This window comes from Phragmites australis, chromosome 8, assembly GCF_958298935.1.
Source record: "Phragmites australis chromosome 8, lpPhrAust1.1, whole genome shotgun sequence".
Lineage (NCBI taxonomy): Eukaryota > Viridiplantae > Streptophyta > Magnoliopsida > Poales > Poaceae > Phragmites > Phragmites australis.
The window spans coordinates 28,905,707-28,925,346 of NC_084928.1; the positions used below are offsets into that span (position 1 = coordinate 28,905,707).

The following is a 19,640-nucleotide window of genomic DNA, read 5'->3' on the forward strand; positions in this document are numbered from 1 at the left end:
AGCCACATGCCCTTAGACTCCACCCCAAAAGCACGACCTCCGAGAGTAGGATGCACTACTCTTGCCCGTCACCCTGATCGGCAGATACGAAGTAGCCAAACACCAACTCTTCCTCACCAGCAGCACCTGAAAACGCATACATGAGTACGAAGGTACTCGCAAGATGTTGGGGGGAAAATAAGCCAGCCTGAGGATAATGGTTGAAGAGTACCATCCAAGTCCCCCCGGAGCCTTGATCTACAGATCCCCAGCTAAAGGCTCGACCTCCAAGGTCGTCAGGTCCCTTCATAGTACCTACGAAGCCTTCCCTTGATTTAACTGGCTCAGCCTCCCGAAGCCTCGGTCCCCCGAAGTCTCAGTCTTCCGAAGGCTCAGCCTCCCGAAGGCTCGGTCTCTCCGAAACCCCAGTCTTCCGAAGCCCTACTTTCCGAAGCATTCACCTCCCAGATCCATGCCTCCCGAGGCCCCCCGCCCCCCGCCTCGGGATGATCGAGCCACCTTCCCGAAGACAGCATGGTGATTCGGCAGTCCCTGAGAAAATCTACCGAAAGGGGAGTGTCGATCGTGCTTTGCCTGTCAAGAAGTGACCGGCATTAAAGGTCTAGGTTGATGGGCGCCACTCTGACACCTTGGCGTAATGGAGGCTATCCTGACACCCCTGACAGTGCGGCGCCGGGCCGCAATTGGCGATCGGCTCACTGCACTAGAGGGGGCAGGCACCACGATAGTTACCACGGTGGATATTTACGTCCCTGATAGGATAGAAAGTAGTTATCCAGGATAAGGTCCAGTAATTCAATCAGATCCCAGATATTCGTACATTATAATAACTTGTACGCCAAGCTACACATGACCCTATAAATGGGGGGGCATGGTCGTCTGGGAGAAGGGCGCGCGGGGAAAAGACCGACACAGAACAAGCATCACAGCAAACCTGTGATTCTCCCCCCCCCCCCCAGATCGATCCATTTTCCTACCATCAATATACTCGTGGTGTTCCTTCCTCTCAAACTTCGTCTCCAAGCTTAAGTCTCCTCTTTAGAAGAAACTCTCACCGTATTTGCTGGAGCAAGATGAACTCTTGTTCCAACATAAGACTTAAACCATATAGAGCACATATACATAGCTCAACTCCAAGGATTATGCATTGAGCTATTAGCAAGGAAAAAACCACATGGCTAAGTTAAATATAAGCGGTAAGCAACCTAGACATATAGGTGTGAGCAACTAACTTAACCAATGAAACATAACTCTACCTTGCCATAACCAACTGAATATAAATAATTGAAATCATTATGAACATACATGTAACAAAGACCAACTCAACCATCTCCCACATATCCAACCATCAACCACAAGCGAAAACTCTACGACCGATGCAGATAGACAGAAGCATGCTCATGACTAAGAGCGCGGCATTTCAAAATATTTTTACACCCTGCGAGGGATACTCCTGGACCCACACGACACGAGGACCATACAGCTTGTACCACCGCTAAAGTGCACACAAGGGGGTACTCGTGTCAACCTTTCCCAATAAGCTCCGATCATTTGAAACATGCATCTCTCGGTGCTGCGATACTAGAACTACTCCCGAAGTAAACTAATACCACCACAAGCCCGCCTGCTCACACCGTCGATGTTCAGGCCTCAAATGACCATAGCTACAAAGGTATTTGGCTTGCCTTACCATTAGATCGGCATGTAGTGAGTACGGTAAATGCTAAAGCCGACCACACCAACGATTGGTGCTTAAACGACGCAAGCGATCTACGGTGTCCGGTTTCCTCTTTCGACCTACCCAGGGGAACTCCACATCCGGGTAGGATAAATACCTCCTAGCACCGCCCACGTCTCGTCTCATACTCACCACTCATACAACCATCATCAACCCATATCCAACATTGTGATCATTACATAAGTAAATGACGGCTATGCTCATGAACGATGAAACAATTCACCGCTTGATTTCTACCGAATGACCAATGATTGCTAAGCATTTCGATTTAACTTGTAATCTAGACACCAAAAATATACTCAAGGTGACAAGAAAAGGATGAACAACAATTCAAGGTAGAAGTAATGCATTCAACATAGGATCTACACATTTGTACCTGATCTCGACTCAACACGTGCAAACATACATAAGCATAGTTTATCAATTTTATACTTCATTCAATTGAACAAAGGTGCAATATGCTTAGTTGCTTGCCTTGCTACTCAGGTGGCTGCCTATAAATACCCACGCAACACTTATAGAAATCCAGAAGATTGGAGTCGTCTTCGACCACGGTCGTCTCCCGCTCCAGCTCCTTGTTCACTAAAGAAGAGTGCATGCAATGATGAGCATGAGTCAATGCAACAAGGTATGCCACAATTCTTAACAACATGCTAGAATTACAAGACATGCGAATTAATGCCATACTAAACGATGTAAATAAAATCTGGAAAATAACAACCACCCGGAGTATCCGGGTTCGGACCCTCCGGGTGAACCTTCGGAAGAGGCACTCGGTTACTGCCTTTCTATTTGTTTGACCCGGAGTATCTGGGTGAATCCGGAATATCTGAGTTCCGGAGCCTCCAGGCTATCCTCCGGTGAAGGTGTTGTTGGGTAACGGGTAGGCTACACTAGCACAAAATAAATTTTCTCTACCGCATTCAACCAGGAAGCCATGCGAGTAGGGGATCATGAATCGTTACCACTTGACGAGCAGTGCAGCGGAAGAAGAGTTGGAGCAGACCAATCCAACGTCGTGCGTGTCAAGTAGTCGATCGTCAACCTCGTCCCGAGCACGTCCCGAGCACCTTCCGAGTATTCGCGAGTACATCCCGAGTACTCCCGAGCAGATCAGCACCGCAATAGTAGCAGCGCCTCTACGGTATCCACACGTACAAGGATGGAATCGTTGTGCGCCGGTGTGCTAGCACCGCGCGCCCGGCTAGGGTTTTGAAGGGAGTTCGGGAATAGGAGGCGGCCAGGGTTTTTGGTGGCAAGATCTGTTTTCTTGGAAAAACTCAATGCGCCTTTGCCCCTGCCTATTCTTATATAGAGCACGCTAATGTGCCTTTAATCAACATTAAAGCCCATTATGACTCTAAACCCTAATGGTCCTTTAATCAATATTAAAGCCCATTAGCAGATCCAATCCGCAAACTCGATCGCCTCTAGGGCACATCACCAACAAGTGCTCGGATAGCCACTATTCTAACTTAACCTGGAACCTCCGGGCTGGTCCGGATTATCCGGGCTATGCCGAGCACTCCGGGTGAGGCTCCGGGAGAGGCTCTTGGTTAATCGTTAACGCAACTACCCGGTGTCTCTGGGTTTACCCTGATTATCTGGGTGAGGCAGACTTAGGTTATTCCACAACTTTTTCCCCGGCCAATTCGACTCACTTTACAAATCTGTGCTACACAAATATGCATATGCCCTATCCAAAGGATTCTAAACTCATCTTGCACCCTAAACCCTAACAAATTTTGAACACAATTCGACGAGCGATTTCTGCTGAACCCGAAGTATCCGGGTGAGGCCGGAGTATTCGGATCAGCCCAGAAAAGTTGTTCTAGAGTGGATTTTTGGTCTGTTCAAGTTGCGATCTTCTCCAAGCCTAAAGGGAACATGTTAGGTATAGTCCAAGGGTCCTAGAACTCACTCATCAACTAGCAACACAACTCCATAGCTCAAATTTGTCCAAAACTCCATTTTTGCTCCAAAAAGCTCAAGAACTTCAAGAACTACTCGATTCTTCCATGAAAACAAAAATAAATTGGATAGATGAGTAGATCATGAGCTAGAGAATGCATATATACCACATGCATACCTTGATCTTGCTCCTAGAGAGAGAAATCGAAGGGAGAGTGAGAGAGCTTGAGAGGGGAGTGAGGGAGTGAGCTGCATCAGCTGTGCTGCTCAAGTGAGGGTGTGGGGAGTGAGGGAGGAGAGAGAGAGAGAGAGAGAGAGAGAGAGGGAGAGAGAGAGAGAGAGCAGGTAGTGCTGCCCGTTTGAGCGGTTGGGGTGGTTGGCCCACTTGTGTGGCCCATGTGTAAGAGAAAAGGGGCATTTCCAATGCGATTTCTATTATTTTCTCTCCTAAATTTCTTCCTATTATCCAAATGATTTTAAACGAATTGCTTTATAGTGACAAAGCAAAATCATGAAAAATTAAACATAATGCTTCAGAAGCATATTTATGCTTAATTATGTAATTACGGATTTCAGGATGTGACAGCTATCCTCCAGAATTAGTTCATGAATCAGGTGCTACCCCCGGTTGTCTTCTTGGAAAGGAAAGAACATGACACTATCAGGTCGTCTTGAACTTGTAAAAGCTGTGATGACCTCCCAACCCATTCACTTCATGTTGGCTATCAAAACCCCAACTTCTATCTTGCGCCAGATCGACAAACAAGGAGGCAATTCCTTTGGACGGGGTGCAATCCTATCACGGGTGGCAAATGCAAGGTCACTGGGAAAAAGTTTGCAGGCCAAAAGCGCTTGGAGGCCTTGGGGTCCTAGACCTCGATTTCTTCGGTCGGTTCGCTTAGACAACATTGACTTTGGCAAGAATGAGGCGCGACGCAAAAGGCTTGGGTTAGTGCACAGGTACCATGTGACAACTCTGATCTACTACTCTTCGCGACTGCTACTTCAATTACCATTGGGAGTGATGAGAAAATATCATTTTGGCACTCCCCCCAGGCGAGGGGACTCAGGCCTAAGGACCATGCACCGCTGCTCCTCGTGATTTCAAGAGCCAAGTGATGTTCTCTTCAAGAGGTGATGACTCAAAGGCCATAGATCGCTGGCATGGCCTCCCTCCGCCATGTCTTGTGAGAGCACATCATTCAATCCATATGGTTGTGGAGTGTTACATGCGAAGTAAACCTTCAGTCTTGCGTCCTCGACTCCATAGTTTGGAAGTACTCCAGCCAAGGCATCTACTTTGCTAGATTCACTTACGCCATGATGTTCAGGGGATCTATTTGCGTGAAGTTCACCCGGCTGATTTAGAAGGCATGGTGTCATATCCTAATTCCTTAATCATGTCATTAAGCATAATCATGCATCATAAGCAACATAAGAATCATGTTTAATTGTTAAGCATTTTAGATTTTTCTTGTTAATTCAAATGGTGGTTTTATATTTGTTATGTAGTTGGAAAATACTCGATATTAGATTTTTTGTTAGTTTAAGTCTCGCATAGGCTTTGCGGGTGAACTCATTCTAAAATGGGTTCCTCACGTTTTGTAATTGTGACACAAAAAAATTCTTAGAAACTTTGGAGCACTAGGGTACCCTTTTGGGTTAATTAAAGGAGAGAAGAAAAATGAGAGAGGAGGAAATATTTTTCAGCTTTTGGCTTGCTTCATTTGCAAGTGGGACCCACCTTGGGCTGGCCCACCCCCTTCTTTTTTCCTCACCAGCAGCCCCACCTCCCTCTCTCTCCCTCACTCACTCTCCTCTCCCTCCCCCAGCCCAAGACAGCAGCAGAAGATGTTGCTCTCTTCTCTCCTCTCAAGAACTCTCTCCATTCCTTCCCCAAATCCCACCCTCAAGAAGAAGAATCGATGTATGCATGTGTTGCATCGTTTTCCCCTCATCCCTAGCTCTCCAACCATCCAAGTTTCAATCGTATGCATGGAGATTTGGATGAGTTCCAAATCAATTTAGTCACCCATCTTCTCCGAATTTTTAGCAACAGTTTGGCCCCTCTTCGCTGAGCTTTTCCCTCCGATTTCTCCTCCAACCGACAGTCCCCATCCTCCACAAGTACCTTGGGTAAGTCCCTTAGGTTTTCCTTAGTGCGAATGCACGTTTTGGTTTGGTTAAGTTGGAGTTTTTGAGCTTCGAGCAAGTGAGTTGTGAAGCATTGTTTGCTCGTGTTGGAATGGAGCTAGTGTGAGATGTTTGAATAAGCAAGAGCTAGTGATTTGTATTAGTGGAGTGGGTAAATTAGGTCTAGAACCCTTACATTAGTGCCTATACATGCCTATGCGAGTTAGGTTTTGACATGTAAACTGAATCGACCTTGGTTTCTTTAGGAAATTAGGCGAATTGGAAGCATCAGAAGTTTCAAATTTTGGATCGCAACTTCCAGTTAACCTCAAGTTAACCTAATCGAGAGCTTCATTTTCATATAAGTCCGGAATATCTAACCCGATTGGAAGTTCCGACTTTTATACTGGAACTTTTATACCTGAAATTCCGATTGCATAGAGCTGCAACCCGAGAACACCATTTTTGTAAAACACCAGATGTTCTGACCACATCAGATATTCCGACCCGAGGATCGGAACTTCTAAAGTTACTGTTTATTAGATGATTTTCTTTTTTTTTACTTTGCTGATAGCTTGTATATTTCGTAATTAATTCATACAAACTAAAAAATTATGAAACCAGTTGTGTTAGCTTTGTATGAGTATGAGCTATATGTTAAAAATGTTGGAACTCCCAAAATACTTTCTTATAATAAATTAATTAATTAAATGCATTTTTTAATTAAATCACAGTTAATTAATACCATGTCTTAAAATTATAGAACCACTTGGACAATTCATATTATGATAAGTGCTATCTAGGAAAAATATACTTTGTATGAAAGTGTTGTTTAAATTATTGAAGCTCATTTAGTCTCGATAGCTAGCTTAATTAAGATCTTTTTTATACAAACCTTAAATAAAACAATTCGAATTGCAGCGCTCTCGGTTATGAGCATATTTCTGTTCATTTGTATCAATTGTAGAGTTTCGGTTATGGTTGTAATGGTATGTGGGAAATGTATGGTGATGTTGTTGAAGTTTTGATATGGTTCAATTTATAATTATGGCATAGTAATGATCTCAGGATAGAAGGTTGTTTATGATTAGGTGTAGATGTTTACACTTGAGTTAAAATTGCTCTTTCTTATGAAATTCACTTAACTTTGTGGTCAAGTCCTTGCTAATTTTTTAAATTACATTCTCCTTGGAATCAGGCTATTTATAAGTGCCCATTATAGATTAAATCTTACGAGTACCTTCGTACTCACATGCTTTATTTGCTTTTAAGGTGATGAAGGTTTAGTCTTTGGCTATTTTACACCCGTCGATGTTGGCGACGGGTAGGAGTAGTGTCGTTCTACTCAAGTGTTGTTATTTTGGGTGGCGCCTTAGGGCAATGACGCTACCCATCTTTTATCATTATGTAACTCTTTTGGGTGTGTAATTACTCTAACAATGTTCGATTTATACTGTTGTGATAAAGTTAATCTACTTAAAGACTTGTAACTTAATTTAATTGCTTTCTCTTTATTATGTATTGTGATGATGTGTTTGTTGTAAAGCTGTGTGTTCCGATCTTGTGCACTAGACACATACCGAAACTACCGGGTGATATTCTGGTTAATCATTGTAGTCGTGATTACACAAATGATCGACTTAATGATTAATTAGAATATTATTTGGACGGTTCCCCACAACGTGGCATCAGAGTTTAGTTTAGTAAAGTAACCTAAAAATGCTTCAAATGGGATAATAAAACATGTCAACCTTACTAAGACAACCCACTAAAATTTATCTTTAGTTCCTAAGTGTTTGTTCTATTTTATTCCTCATCTTATCTTAGAGCTTTTCATACCTTTGCTTGTTGATAATCTGCTTAAACATAATCTCTGACTCATCTCTTTCTTAATAAGTTTTAAGTCGGTGGATTTAAGAATTATGTAATAGGGCGTAGTTTCTTTCACGAAATTTTGGACGATTAAGTTTAGCTATATTATACCCTATGTATGAGACTTGTATGTTGTACCTTTATATTGTATGAGTATTATGACTATTAATATGTCTTTCAATTTAGTTTTGTTATTTATTATTCTATCATTTTACTCATATTGCATCGATGCAATCGACGAAAAAGGTAAGAAGGTAAGGGACGCATCCCTATGGTGGTAAATATCGATGGCTCAACCAGTGGGAGGTAGGAGCCTAGTATGTCCTGTACGACGATTGTAGGAGAAGTGAATACATTGGTAATAACATATGAATATCCATCGTATGATGGTAGTTATGGTCGTCTACTCATGTGGCGATTACATAGGGTATCCTATAAGACGTCTAGACATCATTTGAAATATATGGAAACACTTATAATCACTAGATCTGCTTAGGTGTATTTTTATTTCGATTTTGTTCTTTGGTGACCCGAACAGGGTTTGTGCCTTTTCGGCTAACAAAAAAGAAAATGTTCACTGCTTGTGTTTTGGATATCAAACAAGTAGAAATGTATTCTTTTTTTCATTTGAGGTAATCTTTTCGCCAATGGTAAAGAGAGTTTTTATTAATTATTCATAACTACGTTACATTCATCGATACTAATAAGTGTTGGACATAAGATGGAACTCCACTGAAGCAAACATCAAATGAATTAATTAGCATGCATTGTTCAATGCGTGAATTGAAGAATACGTTGGTGGCTCACTATCCAGTTCGGATCATTAGCCCCGCTATATGTTTCTCCTCCACCACCGAAGTGTTGGATACAAGATGAACTCTAGCTAGCCAAACAACAAAAGAATTAACATGCATAGTTCATTTGAGGTATTGAATGATAAATTGGTGGCTCACTATCCGGTTCGATACGTTATTCTTTCTATATGCTACCCTAATATCTAATACATCCATCTTTATGATTTTCATTTTAGAGGTTTCCAGCTTTGGATCTTGAACATTATATAAGAAGGTCTAGTTTCCAACAAACTAAAGTGTTCTATGTATGAGTTGTAAAGCTATACAGCCTTTGGATCTTCGTTCAGCTTCGACTTTGTGACTCCATATGACAATAATATAAATATGTTATAACCTTTGTATAAACCAAAACATTAAGGGATTGTGTTTGCCCAAGCTCTGGAATCTGTATTTAGTTTTTAGGCTCAGAGATCTGGCTCAACAGAAGATGAGCCTAAAATCGGGTGCTTCAAGTTCCCAGTTAACTTTGTAATCTCTAATGAAACTGGGTTTCTTTGAAACCGAGCTTCGAAGCCAAGGTGCTTAGCTGGTTTTACAATGAATAACTAGAAAAAATAAAAGTAAGTATGGGTGAAATTCACAACTAGAAAAACAAAAACAAAATTACAATCACAATCTCAATTAAAATGTATCAAAATTTGCATTACTCGACACCACGATTTCGAACTGAGTAGTGTGTAATTTCCACACAACAATTTTTACTTGTAGTGCGCAATTTCTATGAGTTAGGATCAATCTGTGGCTGTTATATCTGTGTTGTGTTTATTTTTATGCAAACTTTAATGTAAGTATGCTCGATGAACACTTTCCAACAGGCACCCGATCCATCATCCATCACACTCACCATGAAGCGCCTGCTGTCCACTCTTCTTCTTGTTGCTTTTCTCTTTCTCCTTTATGCTGCTTCCCTCCTGACACGCCGCATCGCCTCACTGCCCATGCTATCAGTGAGGATAGTCACCTTGCAGCTAATCATGTGCACGTGCGTAATATTTCATCTTGATTCACGACCATTTCTCGTTTTCTGATCATTTTTAGTTTTTCAGTTTTTACATGGGAATGAGACGGAAATGGGATAATGACATCTAAAAATAGAACTGAAAACGGTTGATACCTGATCTGGTCCGTTTTCTCAGATCGAATTCCATTTTTATCCTGAAGAATCCAGTTTTTAGCCCGTTTTGCACTTGTACAGGCCACAACTTGCCAACCCTAGCCCACTGCCCACACACGCCGGTGACGCTGCATGCCTGCATCTTGCAATTGTCCAGGCCAACCTAGTGGCGGCGGTGGCAGCAGCAACAGCACCAGCACCGCGCGACTACACGCTAGGGTTAAAAAAACCGTCGGTAACCGCCCAAAAATCGCGGTTACCGACCTTCCCGGTCCGGTCCGGTTTCAAAAACCGAACGGTAACCGAAATTTGAATTTAAAAAATTCGAAACAATAAAAAAATTCAAAAAAAAATCAAAAAAATATTTAAAAAACTAGACACAATTCTAAGACCTTCTGTGAAAAAAAAATTCAAAAATAATGTCGTTTGCATCATATTCTATAGGGAGAAAGTTTGAAAAAAATAAAAAAAATTGAAGCGTGCGGCTCAATTATTAACTCACGTTAAGGAAAATTGTAACATGCAAACACATATTTTTCTTGTATAAAACATATTTTAAGAGAATCTTTAAAATTGATTTCACTTTATTTAGAGTTTTATTAAATTCTCTATGATTTTTGCAAAGTTCACAAGCATAAAGTGAATATGTTAAGAAACAGCACTGTAATTAACTTTTTCATGTCTACTATTATTTTTTCTATGTAAATCATAATATAAATAAGCTAATGAAAGTGGTTTCACTAATTTTTGAGGTGTGATGAGTCAGTTATGAATTAATCTAGTCGCAACACATTTACACAATCATGCATGTTACAATAACTAATTCATGAGTTCATATATTTTTTAAAAGATATAGGATCATGTAAGAAGACTAACAAAATTAGTTTCATGATTTTTGGATTAGCAAAGAGTAAACTATGCATTTACCTTGGTTTAACAAATAAAATTTCTCACAGAAAATTTGAACTTTTTTATTAGTATAAATACTTTTATCATGTAGATCATGTTACAAGGAAGCCAACAAAATTTGTTTCACTTGATTTGAAGCTCAGATGAATTAGTTATTGATTTTACAAGATTGAACCCTTTTTTAGGTTTTTTGTTGAACTGCGCTGAAATTCGATAAAACCGCTCAATAAATCGAGAAAACCGAGCGGTTACCGACCCAAACCGCTCGGTAACCGACCAAATCAAAAATGCGAGAAAATCGCTCGGTAACCGACCCAAACCGCTCGGTAACCGACCAAAACCGAGCGGTTACCGAGAGGGCAAAAACACGATTTTTCGCAAAAATTCAAAATTTGCCGAATGAATTTTCTCCGAATTTTTTTGAATTTTTGACCGGTAATCGCGGTTACCGCGGTTTTTCGGTTACCGCCAGAGGTCGGTAACCGACCTCCGGTCGGTAACGTGAACCATGCTACACGCTCGTCCGCTCCACAGCGCCGTCTCATCCCGTGGAAGCCATGGCAGATCCGCTGGTGGTCTTGGAGAAAAACGGAAGATGCGGGCACCAGCTATCTTCGCATCTAACTTCTCTCACCTGAAAGCATCAAATCTTGGAGAAATGGCTCCAAAGTTAATCTTTGTTCTGGCAATTGTGCTCCCCGGCTGGACACTCTAGGCAATTCCCCAGCCACCGCCTCCGAAACTGTGTGGCTCACCAGGTGGGACTGAGATCCTCTATTTTTACGGAGCAAAGTCACCGCGCTACAGTATCCGTGACTTTAGCCCTTCCGCAAGCTGATGGATCTAGAACGGACGATCGGGATTTATTGCAGGCGTACAACACCTGTGCTACAGTGATTCACTGCAAATTACTGTATCACCACTCACATTTACTGTTTAAAATACTATAGCACGGTGACTTTACTCTGTAAAAGTAGAGGATCTCAGTCCCGCCACGTGCGCCTCCTCTGACATCCCCAAGGATCAAGCTCAGTGACGGAAGGTACCTTCATACAGAGAAGAACGGAGTACAAAGAGACAAGGCCAAGTACAAGATCATCACGGTTCATGTATTCGATAGCACCAAGGACTTCCCCTTGCCTGTAAGGTAAAGCATACAACACAGCACAACTAGAAGTGAAATATCGGTTTATTTCTTCATATTACGCTTACTGGTTTCTTTCTTTGACACTTCAGGAACTTGTGGAAGAATTGGGAATTTACCTCCTTGCTTTTGACAGAGCTGGGTATGGGGAAGTGACCCGAACCCCAGGCGGGATGTCAAGAGCGAGGCACCGGATATTGAAGAGCTTGCCGAGACCAGCTGGAGCTTGAGCAGAAGTTCTAGGTCTTAGGGGTCTCAATGGGAGGATACTCAATTTGGGGATGCCTCCAGTATATACCTCACAGGCAAAAACAGAAACTCCAGCCACATACATGTTGATGAAATATGCAACTCTTCAGAGATGTAAAGCTACATATCTTGTGTGTGCAGGCTCACAGGAGCTGCACTTTGTGCCAATTATCAACTACTGGTAGTCTTCTTTACCGGCTGAAGTATCCAGACAAGCCTTCAAGAAACTGATTGTTCCACAGCAGAGGACCCTCTGGATTGCACACAATATACCTTCCTTGCTGTACCTGTGGATGACCCAGAGATGGCTTCCGTCTTCTGCAGCAGCCATGCACCATGCTGAAATATTTAGCAAACTTGATACAATGTAGAGAACCATTGAGGTAAATCACAGCCTCAGATACAATGTAGAAGAAAGATTGCACATATGAAACACTACTTCATAGAGCAGGTTAATTAAAGATGTAATACAAGGACTTGCTGTCTATGTGTGTGATGTAATACAAGGACTTGCTGTCTATGTGTGTTCATGCCGTAGAGACAATAATAAATCAATATATTCACATGAAAACTCCAGGAAGATAGAATATCAAAAGAATCATTTGTATTCAAAGTTGACCTAAAGCAATGTTATAAAAAATAACCTAAGCCTTTTTAAGATTTATTGACATAACATTGATTTGCTACTGCATTTTTCAGAATAAATCAAGGCAGCAAGGCATTTATGAATCAATCCACCGTGATTTACTTGTCGCGTTTGGAAGTTGGGAGTTTGATACAATGGATATTACCATCCCACGCCGAGGCCTCTTCAGCGGCGGGTGGCGGGAGCCGTCGCTCGGCCGCCGTCTCCCCATCATCAACCCGGCCACCAAGCGTGTAAGTGTGTTGAACTGTACTCATGTGTATATCAATGTCATGTTCATGTATGGATTCATACTACCTTATTTTTATTTCAATATTTTAAGTCATGGACTCGTGATTCCAAGGTTCGGTCTTCCCGATTTTAATTATCGTTTTCCATCTGGTATTAACATATTTTTATTTGGATTGGTTCGTTTTCATATAACTAGCAATCCTATATTCGTTTTCATTTCCGTCTTTCCTATTTTTGTTTATGTTTAGTTGAGAAAATGTGAAACTGAAAAGGGTTAGGGGATTTTATTGAATATCTAACTATGAGGTATATTTGTATAAATAGTATAACATATAGGGATAAAGTATACCGTGTGCATACTTAACAACTCTGGATATTATGAAATTGAATCTATAGTATCTGATACTTTGGAGATCTAGAAGGTGCATACTAAGAAGGTCTCGATTGATTACCCAACTCGAGAAGAACTAGAATCCCAACTGAATTTATCTGATCTTTCTTGGTGGATAAGATGAAGGACTCTCTATCGACTACGGCAAAATATAAGACGATACAAGACCCATATATAAGGCGGGGGGCCAGACCCCCCGAAGGGAGACTCTTTTTCTAGAGGAACACAACTTATTTGCAACTCGATGTAAACACTAAGGCCATAAGAGATACTCGATGACTTCGTCATTAGCCTAATTTAGATCCCATCTACTCCTTATAATAGATCTAGACGTATTGCTTTTACTTGAGTGAGTACATATACATTATCAATCACACAGGACATAGGGTATTACTACAATCGGGGGCCTAAACCTGTATACATCGTGTGTGCCTCGTCTCTTATTCGATTCCTGTATCACAAAGACAACCTTGTTATTCTTACGGATATATTATCAGGGAAAAACCCTCGACAGATTATTCTGACCGTTCCCATCTATTTTCATCCCTACCGATGCCACCCGATGAACCACATGCCTCTGTTGCTTTGCCGCGTGGCCCTGTCCTCCCTTTACTACAAGATCTTTAACTTTTCTCGAGAGTCCAATTTACACTAGAAATACTCTCGGCCATTTGAAAAAATTCTAAAGAAATGCAATAAACAGTCAACCACTTATAAATAATCCTCAGGAAATAAATCAAAGATCTTGGAGTGCTTATCTCCAAACCCTAGGACACCATGTAAAAGTTCATTTGCTGGTTTGTTTTTAGTTCAACTTTATCATGGTCCAATGGGTAGAGAGTGCTTCAATTGTGGGGGTGAAAATCCTTTGAATTTTGAATTCAAGTGCTTGCATTTTCTAAGTTCTAGATTTCGAGTCCGAAAATTTGAACTCGAGTTCAAATTTATTAAATTTGACTTTAACATAATTGAATTTTGAGTTTAATGTACTGCAGCCAGAAATGATTAACATTCAAATTTCTACACATAGTTTGAATGTTAATATATCTATTTGCAACCTAGATTAAAATAAAAGTAGTTAGCCAAACAGTCCTACTAAATAAAATTACCATGATCCACCCAAAGTCGAACATAACCTTAAAATATGAATTCAACTTATCTTTCCTGTATAAAACATGAGTTGATTCTCATATCACATCTTCTTCTACTCTTCTCCCATATAATAAAATTCCCTAAATTTTGAATAATTTACTCACCTTTTCCATCTACTCTCGTCTTCAGCCTCCCCGATCTCGTTACTAGCTACGAATATGTGACCCGTTTTACTAATAAAAATAAATAAAGAAATTAGAAAGAAAATTAGCGGACAACCTCCTTCCTATTTTTCGGATCCCATCTAAAGTCAAAATATGATATCACTCTTGACGTATTCGTTCGGTGGTGCTTCCATGACACATACACATCTCCATGCATTGAATTTATGATTGATATTACTATGTCTAATATTTATATTTTCATTGCAACATATGGACACTTAGCTAGTATCTAATAAACTAAAATTATCTTGCAAAAGACAATTCAAGATACAGGCAAATTGGAAATCAATTCAAAATTCATCTCGATTCACAAATCATTTCCTCCTTTCTCTCTTACCTAGTCAACCCTCTTAGTTAGATTTTGTGGATTTTATCTCTAATCTACTTTAACTTATTTGGGACAAATGTTGTCGTCGTCGTCGTCTCTTACCTAGTCGACCCACCAATTGCGCCTCTGCATGGCGACCGATAATAGCAAGTGACTCTCAAGTCTGAACACCACCGAGACACAAGCAGCCAAGCTCCTGCTGTTTACCTCGCTCGATCACTCCAGACAGAGCCAAATTAAGTACGTGCGGCTCGCCCCCTTCCTCGCTTCACCGCTCCCTAACTATACCACCACCTCGATCGATCCCCCAGGAGCCCTCGCAGCCACTATAAATCCTCTCCGTTCCTCGACGCTACGACCGAGCAATGGCGCTCACCGACACCGTCCTACCTTCATATACCTAGCAGTTGCTGCACGAAAAGATAAAGGTAGGAGGAGGCGCAGTGGTGGCTCGTATTGATCATTTGGGGAGGAGACGACCTTGAAGGTTAATTTAGTTAACCATGGAGGAGGGATTTCAATGGAGCAGGCCGGGCTCCTTCGTCCTGTTCGCCGTCTTCTTCCTGTCGGCGGCGGCCGTGTCGGAGGCCAACATCGGCGAGTTCGACGAGCACTGGCAGAAACGCAAGCTCATGGCAGACGCCGCCGCGCAGGCCACCTACAAGCCCGACCCGATCGAGGAAACCAACCGCATCAACCGCGCCGTCCACAGGCGCGTTCGATCCGTTCCTTATTAAGTCAGCCACTTGCACTGCATGCCGAGGAGCACGTACTCGTAGAAACTAAATTTTATAGGATTCGATTTTATAAAAGATCTTTTTTTTATAACATGTGTTTACTCATTTTCTTTTCTTTTCGATACAGTTATTAAATCACAGAATAGATAATATGAATGAGATCTCGTAAGTATCTTTCTGTAAAATTTGCTTCCGTACCGGTGCACGTCACTCATGTGTTGTAGTTGCAGCCTTGCACGTGCTTGCAGGCATGTTGAAGTTGGAGTTGAAGTTTGCGTCTGTGCTGTGGTGCAGATCGACCGCGAAGGAGGAGAGCAGTACGAGGCGGGAGATGCTGGGGAAGAAGAAGAAGTTCAGGGGGGCGTGCAAGGCGACGAACCCGATCGACCGGTGCTGGCGGTGCCGCAAGGACTGGGCGACGGACCGGAAGCGGCTGGCGCGGTGCGCGCAGGGGTTCGGGCGGAACACCACCGGCGGGCTGGCCGGCAAGTTCTACGTGGTGACGGACGGCACCGACGACGACGTGGTGAACCCGCGCCCCGGCACGCTCCGGTGGGCCGTGATCCAGAAGGAGCCGCTGTGGATCACCTTCGCTAAGACTATGATCATAACGCTCAAGGAGGAGCTCATCATCGGCAGCGACAAGACCATCGACGGCCGCGGCGCGCAGGTGCGCATCGCCAACGGCGCGCAGCTGACGGTGCAGTTCGCCAACAACGTCATCATCCACAACATCCACATCAATGACATCGTCTCCTCCAACAAGAACGGTGGCTATATCCGGGACTCGCCGGACCACTTCGGTTGGCGCACAGTATCCGACGGAGACGGCATCACCGTCTTCGGATCCACCAACGTGTGGCTGGACCACATCTCCCTCTCCAACTGCCAGGACGGCCTCATCGACGTCATCGCCAAGTCCACCGGCGTCACCATCTCCAACTGCCACATGACCAACCACAACGACGTCATGCTCTTCGGCTCCAGCGACAGCAGGCCCGAAGACCAGATCATGCAGATCACCGTCGCCTTCAACCACTTCGGCAGAGGACTCGTGCAGAGAATGCCAAGGTGGTATATCATCTTGCATCCAATTAATGCATGCATGCATGTCCATTTCGATCTCTTCATTCTCCATGCATGCATGCGCAGCAACTGATCGATCGATCCAATTCTGTGACTGCAGATGCCGGTGGGGATTCTTCCACGTGGTGAACAACGACTACACCCACTGGCTCATGTACGCCATCGGCGGCAGCAAGAGCCCGACCATCATCAGCCAGGGCAACCGGTACATCGCCCCGCCGAACCTCGCGGCGAAGCAGGTCACCAAGCAGCATGACGCGCCGGAGTCGGAGTGGAAGAACTGGGTGTGGCACTCGCAGGACGACCTCTTCATGGATGGCGCCTACTTCACCGTTACCGGCGGCGACATCAACAGACAGTTCAACAAGAAGGACCTCATCAAGCCCAAGCCCGGGTCCTACGTCACCAGGCTCGCGCGCTTCGCCGGCTCCATCCCCTGCAGGCCCGGCAAGCCCTGCTAGAGCCTAGATCGGCACTGAGACATGGCCGGCCGGCCGGCCAGAGTCCATATTTTTTCAAGTAGTTTTGTAAGCTTGAATTTCTTCACGTAAATTATATGTACTTAGGATCGTTAAGAAATCTGTGGGTTGATTCAAATTAAGGACCCTATAGGTTGTACATGCATTCGCCAATCGCCATGTAAGAAAGAGGGGATACGAATGTAGGCATTGCAAATTAAGAGGCGATGAAAGACCAATGGAGAAAATGTTTGTGTGTAGGTCAGGTCAGTCTTGTAGTGATTCCTTTCTCAAGTCCATATGTAAGTTATTTCAAATAATTCAAATCTTATTTTCTGGGATCAAACGCTTGCTCGGTTGGTAGATAATGCCGGTTTTGTAGTAGTGAGACGGTGTTCTTGAGCACCATGCATGCCTGTTGGGGGCACGAACTAGAATATTATTTGGACGGTTCCTCACATATCCATCCTAACCCTGGACGTCATAACTCTATGATATTAAGCCTATGAAGAGCACAAGGCTCTGATACCAATTGTGAGAAATGGTGACGTTCTCAGAGATGGGGGTGAATTAGGACACTTAGAAACTAAACCAAAATTGACTTCACAAAACTTTCACAAGATAAACCTACATCAATTTGTATATAAATGTGCTCTAAGTTTATCTAGTGTGTCTACTATACTACTTAAGAGGATTGAATAGAGCGGCCTTCTATCTCCTCCTCTCGTACGAGTACGCCACTCACAGCGGAGATAGAGGTGGATATATACAAGAGGAGCCCTTCGCCCGCAAGGGGTATGGCGAGCATCTAGAGGTTAGAGAGGTGAGCTTTGAGGGCCTCGAAGGACTCCTGGCACTCCGTCATCCATATGAATGGCTTGGAACCCCTAAACATTTTAAAGAACGGAAGGTTGTGCTCTATGAATTTGGTGAGGAAACGACTGAGGGCTACTAGGCGACTGACCGGCTAGGCACTGGACGTCCTTCGGATGGGTGAGGATGCCATTTTAGTAATGGTATTGATTTTGCTAGGATTAGCCTTGATTTTGCGCTTGGAAACGAGGTATCCCAGTAACCTTTCAGCTTTGTCGCCGAAGACGCATTTCTTCGGGTTGATCCATATGCCGGTGGCCCAGAGGCTATTGAAGGTTTCTTGAAGCTATGCAATGTGGTCTGTTTCAAGCTTGCTCTTCATGACTATATCATCGATGTAAGCCTCCACGTTGCCGATCGAAGAGAGGTTCGGAGACTAGGCCTTGAGTTGTGGCATCGATGACTGACGATTCTAAAATACCCTTTTCCTGGGCCTTGGTTTGGACGAACCTTCGGAAGTATTGTCGAAGGGTCTCATCAGGCTATTTCTTGATCAATGAAATAGCCTGATGAGACCCTTCGGAGACTAGGCCTCATCAGGGGGCTTGAGAATTCAAGATCTAGGTGTCCTCAACAAATGTCTTTTAAGCAAATAGTTATTCCCCGAGGTCATCGGCTCGACGAAGGTACCCTGGAAGCTGTTGTAGCAGAAGTCTCTGAGTTGGGCCTAGGTATAGATGGTCCTAGGTTCAAGCACTCAGAACCACTGGAGGGCTACCCCCTCTAGAGCGAGAGGAAAACACTTGGCCATGGTAGTGTGCCCACCTCCATTGGCCTCGATGGTGAGGGCGTATGCGCGAATGAACTCCTCCGGGTCTAAATCACCCTTGAATTTAGGCAGCTTGGTGGTTCGGAAACCATCTGGGAAGGGTATGGCCTGTAGGTCCGCCTAAAGGGGAGAGTCAGAGTAGACGAGCAGGGCCTCACGCCGATGGACGAAAGCCCCATTGCCTGCTGATCGACCGTGGACACCGTGATGTATCATGACAACAAGGCCTTCGTTGGCCCCTGGAGCCTGTGCCGGCATAGCGTTGGCTGCTATGGGTGCTAGAACGGCCGTGCGGATAGGTGGTTGGGCCTCCTATAGCTCCTCTAGTTGGGCCATGAGAGTCGCTACATGTGAGTGCTAGTCAGGTGCGAGGGCTTGTGCGGTCATTGCCTCAACCGTAGCCCCTCGGGATGCCCTGAGGTTCGCACCTTGTTGCCACCGTGGGGCCCCTAGACCAGCGAGGTCCCTGGTATTAATCATGGCTAGGGTCACATTTGAACCGCCACTGGCACTGGGGTTCTCATTTTGGCCAGTGGAGGAGCTGGCGTCGGTGAAGCATGAGTTTTGGTGCGGTGGTCGTGTGGACCTCTACATGGGTGTGGCCAAGGAATCGGCCGCCAAGGCTATCACCCCAGCAGCCTTCTTCTTTGGTGGCATCCTACATCTCCAAGTGTTTCTACACTTATTATCTCCCCACGGACGGCACCACTATTGGTGAAAGAAACTATCTTCCACAAACAAAGTGCGACGAGAGCTAAGTCAAACTAAATGCTCAAGCTTGAAGGATAGACGGAGAATAAGGAGACACCAAAGTTGCCTGGACAATCTTTTTTCCCCTTTGTCTTGATGGCCAATGGTCTATATTTATACTGATATATAGC

At 43.7% G+C, this 19,640-nt stretch overlaps 1 protein-coding gene and 1 pseudogene across 1 annotated transcript; both read left to right on the top strand.

Annotated features, from left to right (window-relative positions):
• The first annotated feature begins 11,189 nt into the window (after window positions 1-11,189).
• LOC133927713 (uncharacterized) lies at window positions 11,190-13,079 on the top strand (annotated as a pseudogene).
• A 2,153-nt stretch (window positions 13,080-15,232) lies between these two features.
• On the top strand, window positions 15,233-17,122 carry LOC133925938 (pectate lyase-like). The gene is made up of 3 exons (XM_062371678.1): window positions 15,233-15,548; window positions 15,868-16,644; window positions 16,760-17,122. The coding sequence occupies exons 1-3, from the start codon at window positions 15,340-15,342 to the stop codon at window positions 17,118-17,120; spliced, it is 1,347 nt and encodes a 448-aa protein (XP_062227662.1). The 5' UTR covers window positions 15,233-15,339; the 3' UTR covers window positions 17,121-17,122.
• The last annotated feature ends 2,518 nt before the right edge of the window (window positions 17,123-19,640 follow it).

Excerpts from the sequence above, each read along its gene's own strand:
- LOC133925938 (XM_062371678.1), top strand. The coding sequence starts at position 15,340 with ATGGAGGAGGGATTTCAATGGAGCAGGCCGGGCTCCTTCGTCCTGTTC. Across the intron at positions 15,549-15,867 it reads ATCAACCGCGCCGTCCACAG|ATCGACCGCGAAGGAGGAGA; the intron begins GCGCGTTCGATC and ends GCTGTGGTGCAG. Across the intron at positions 16,645-16,759 it reads CTCGTGCAGAGAATGCCAAG|ATGCCGGTGGGGATTCTTCC; the intron begins GTGGTATATCAT and ends CTGTGACTGCAG.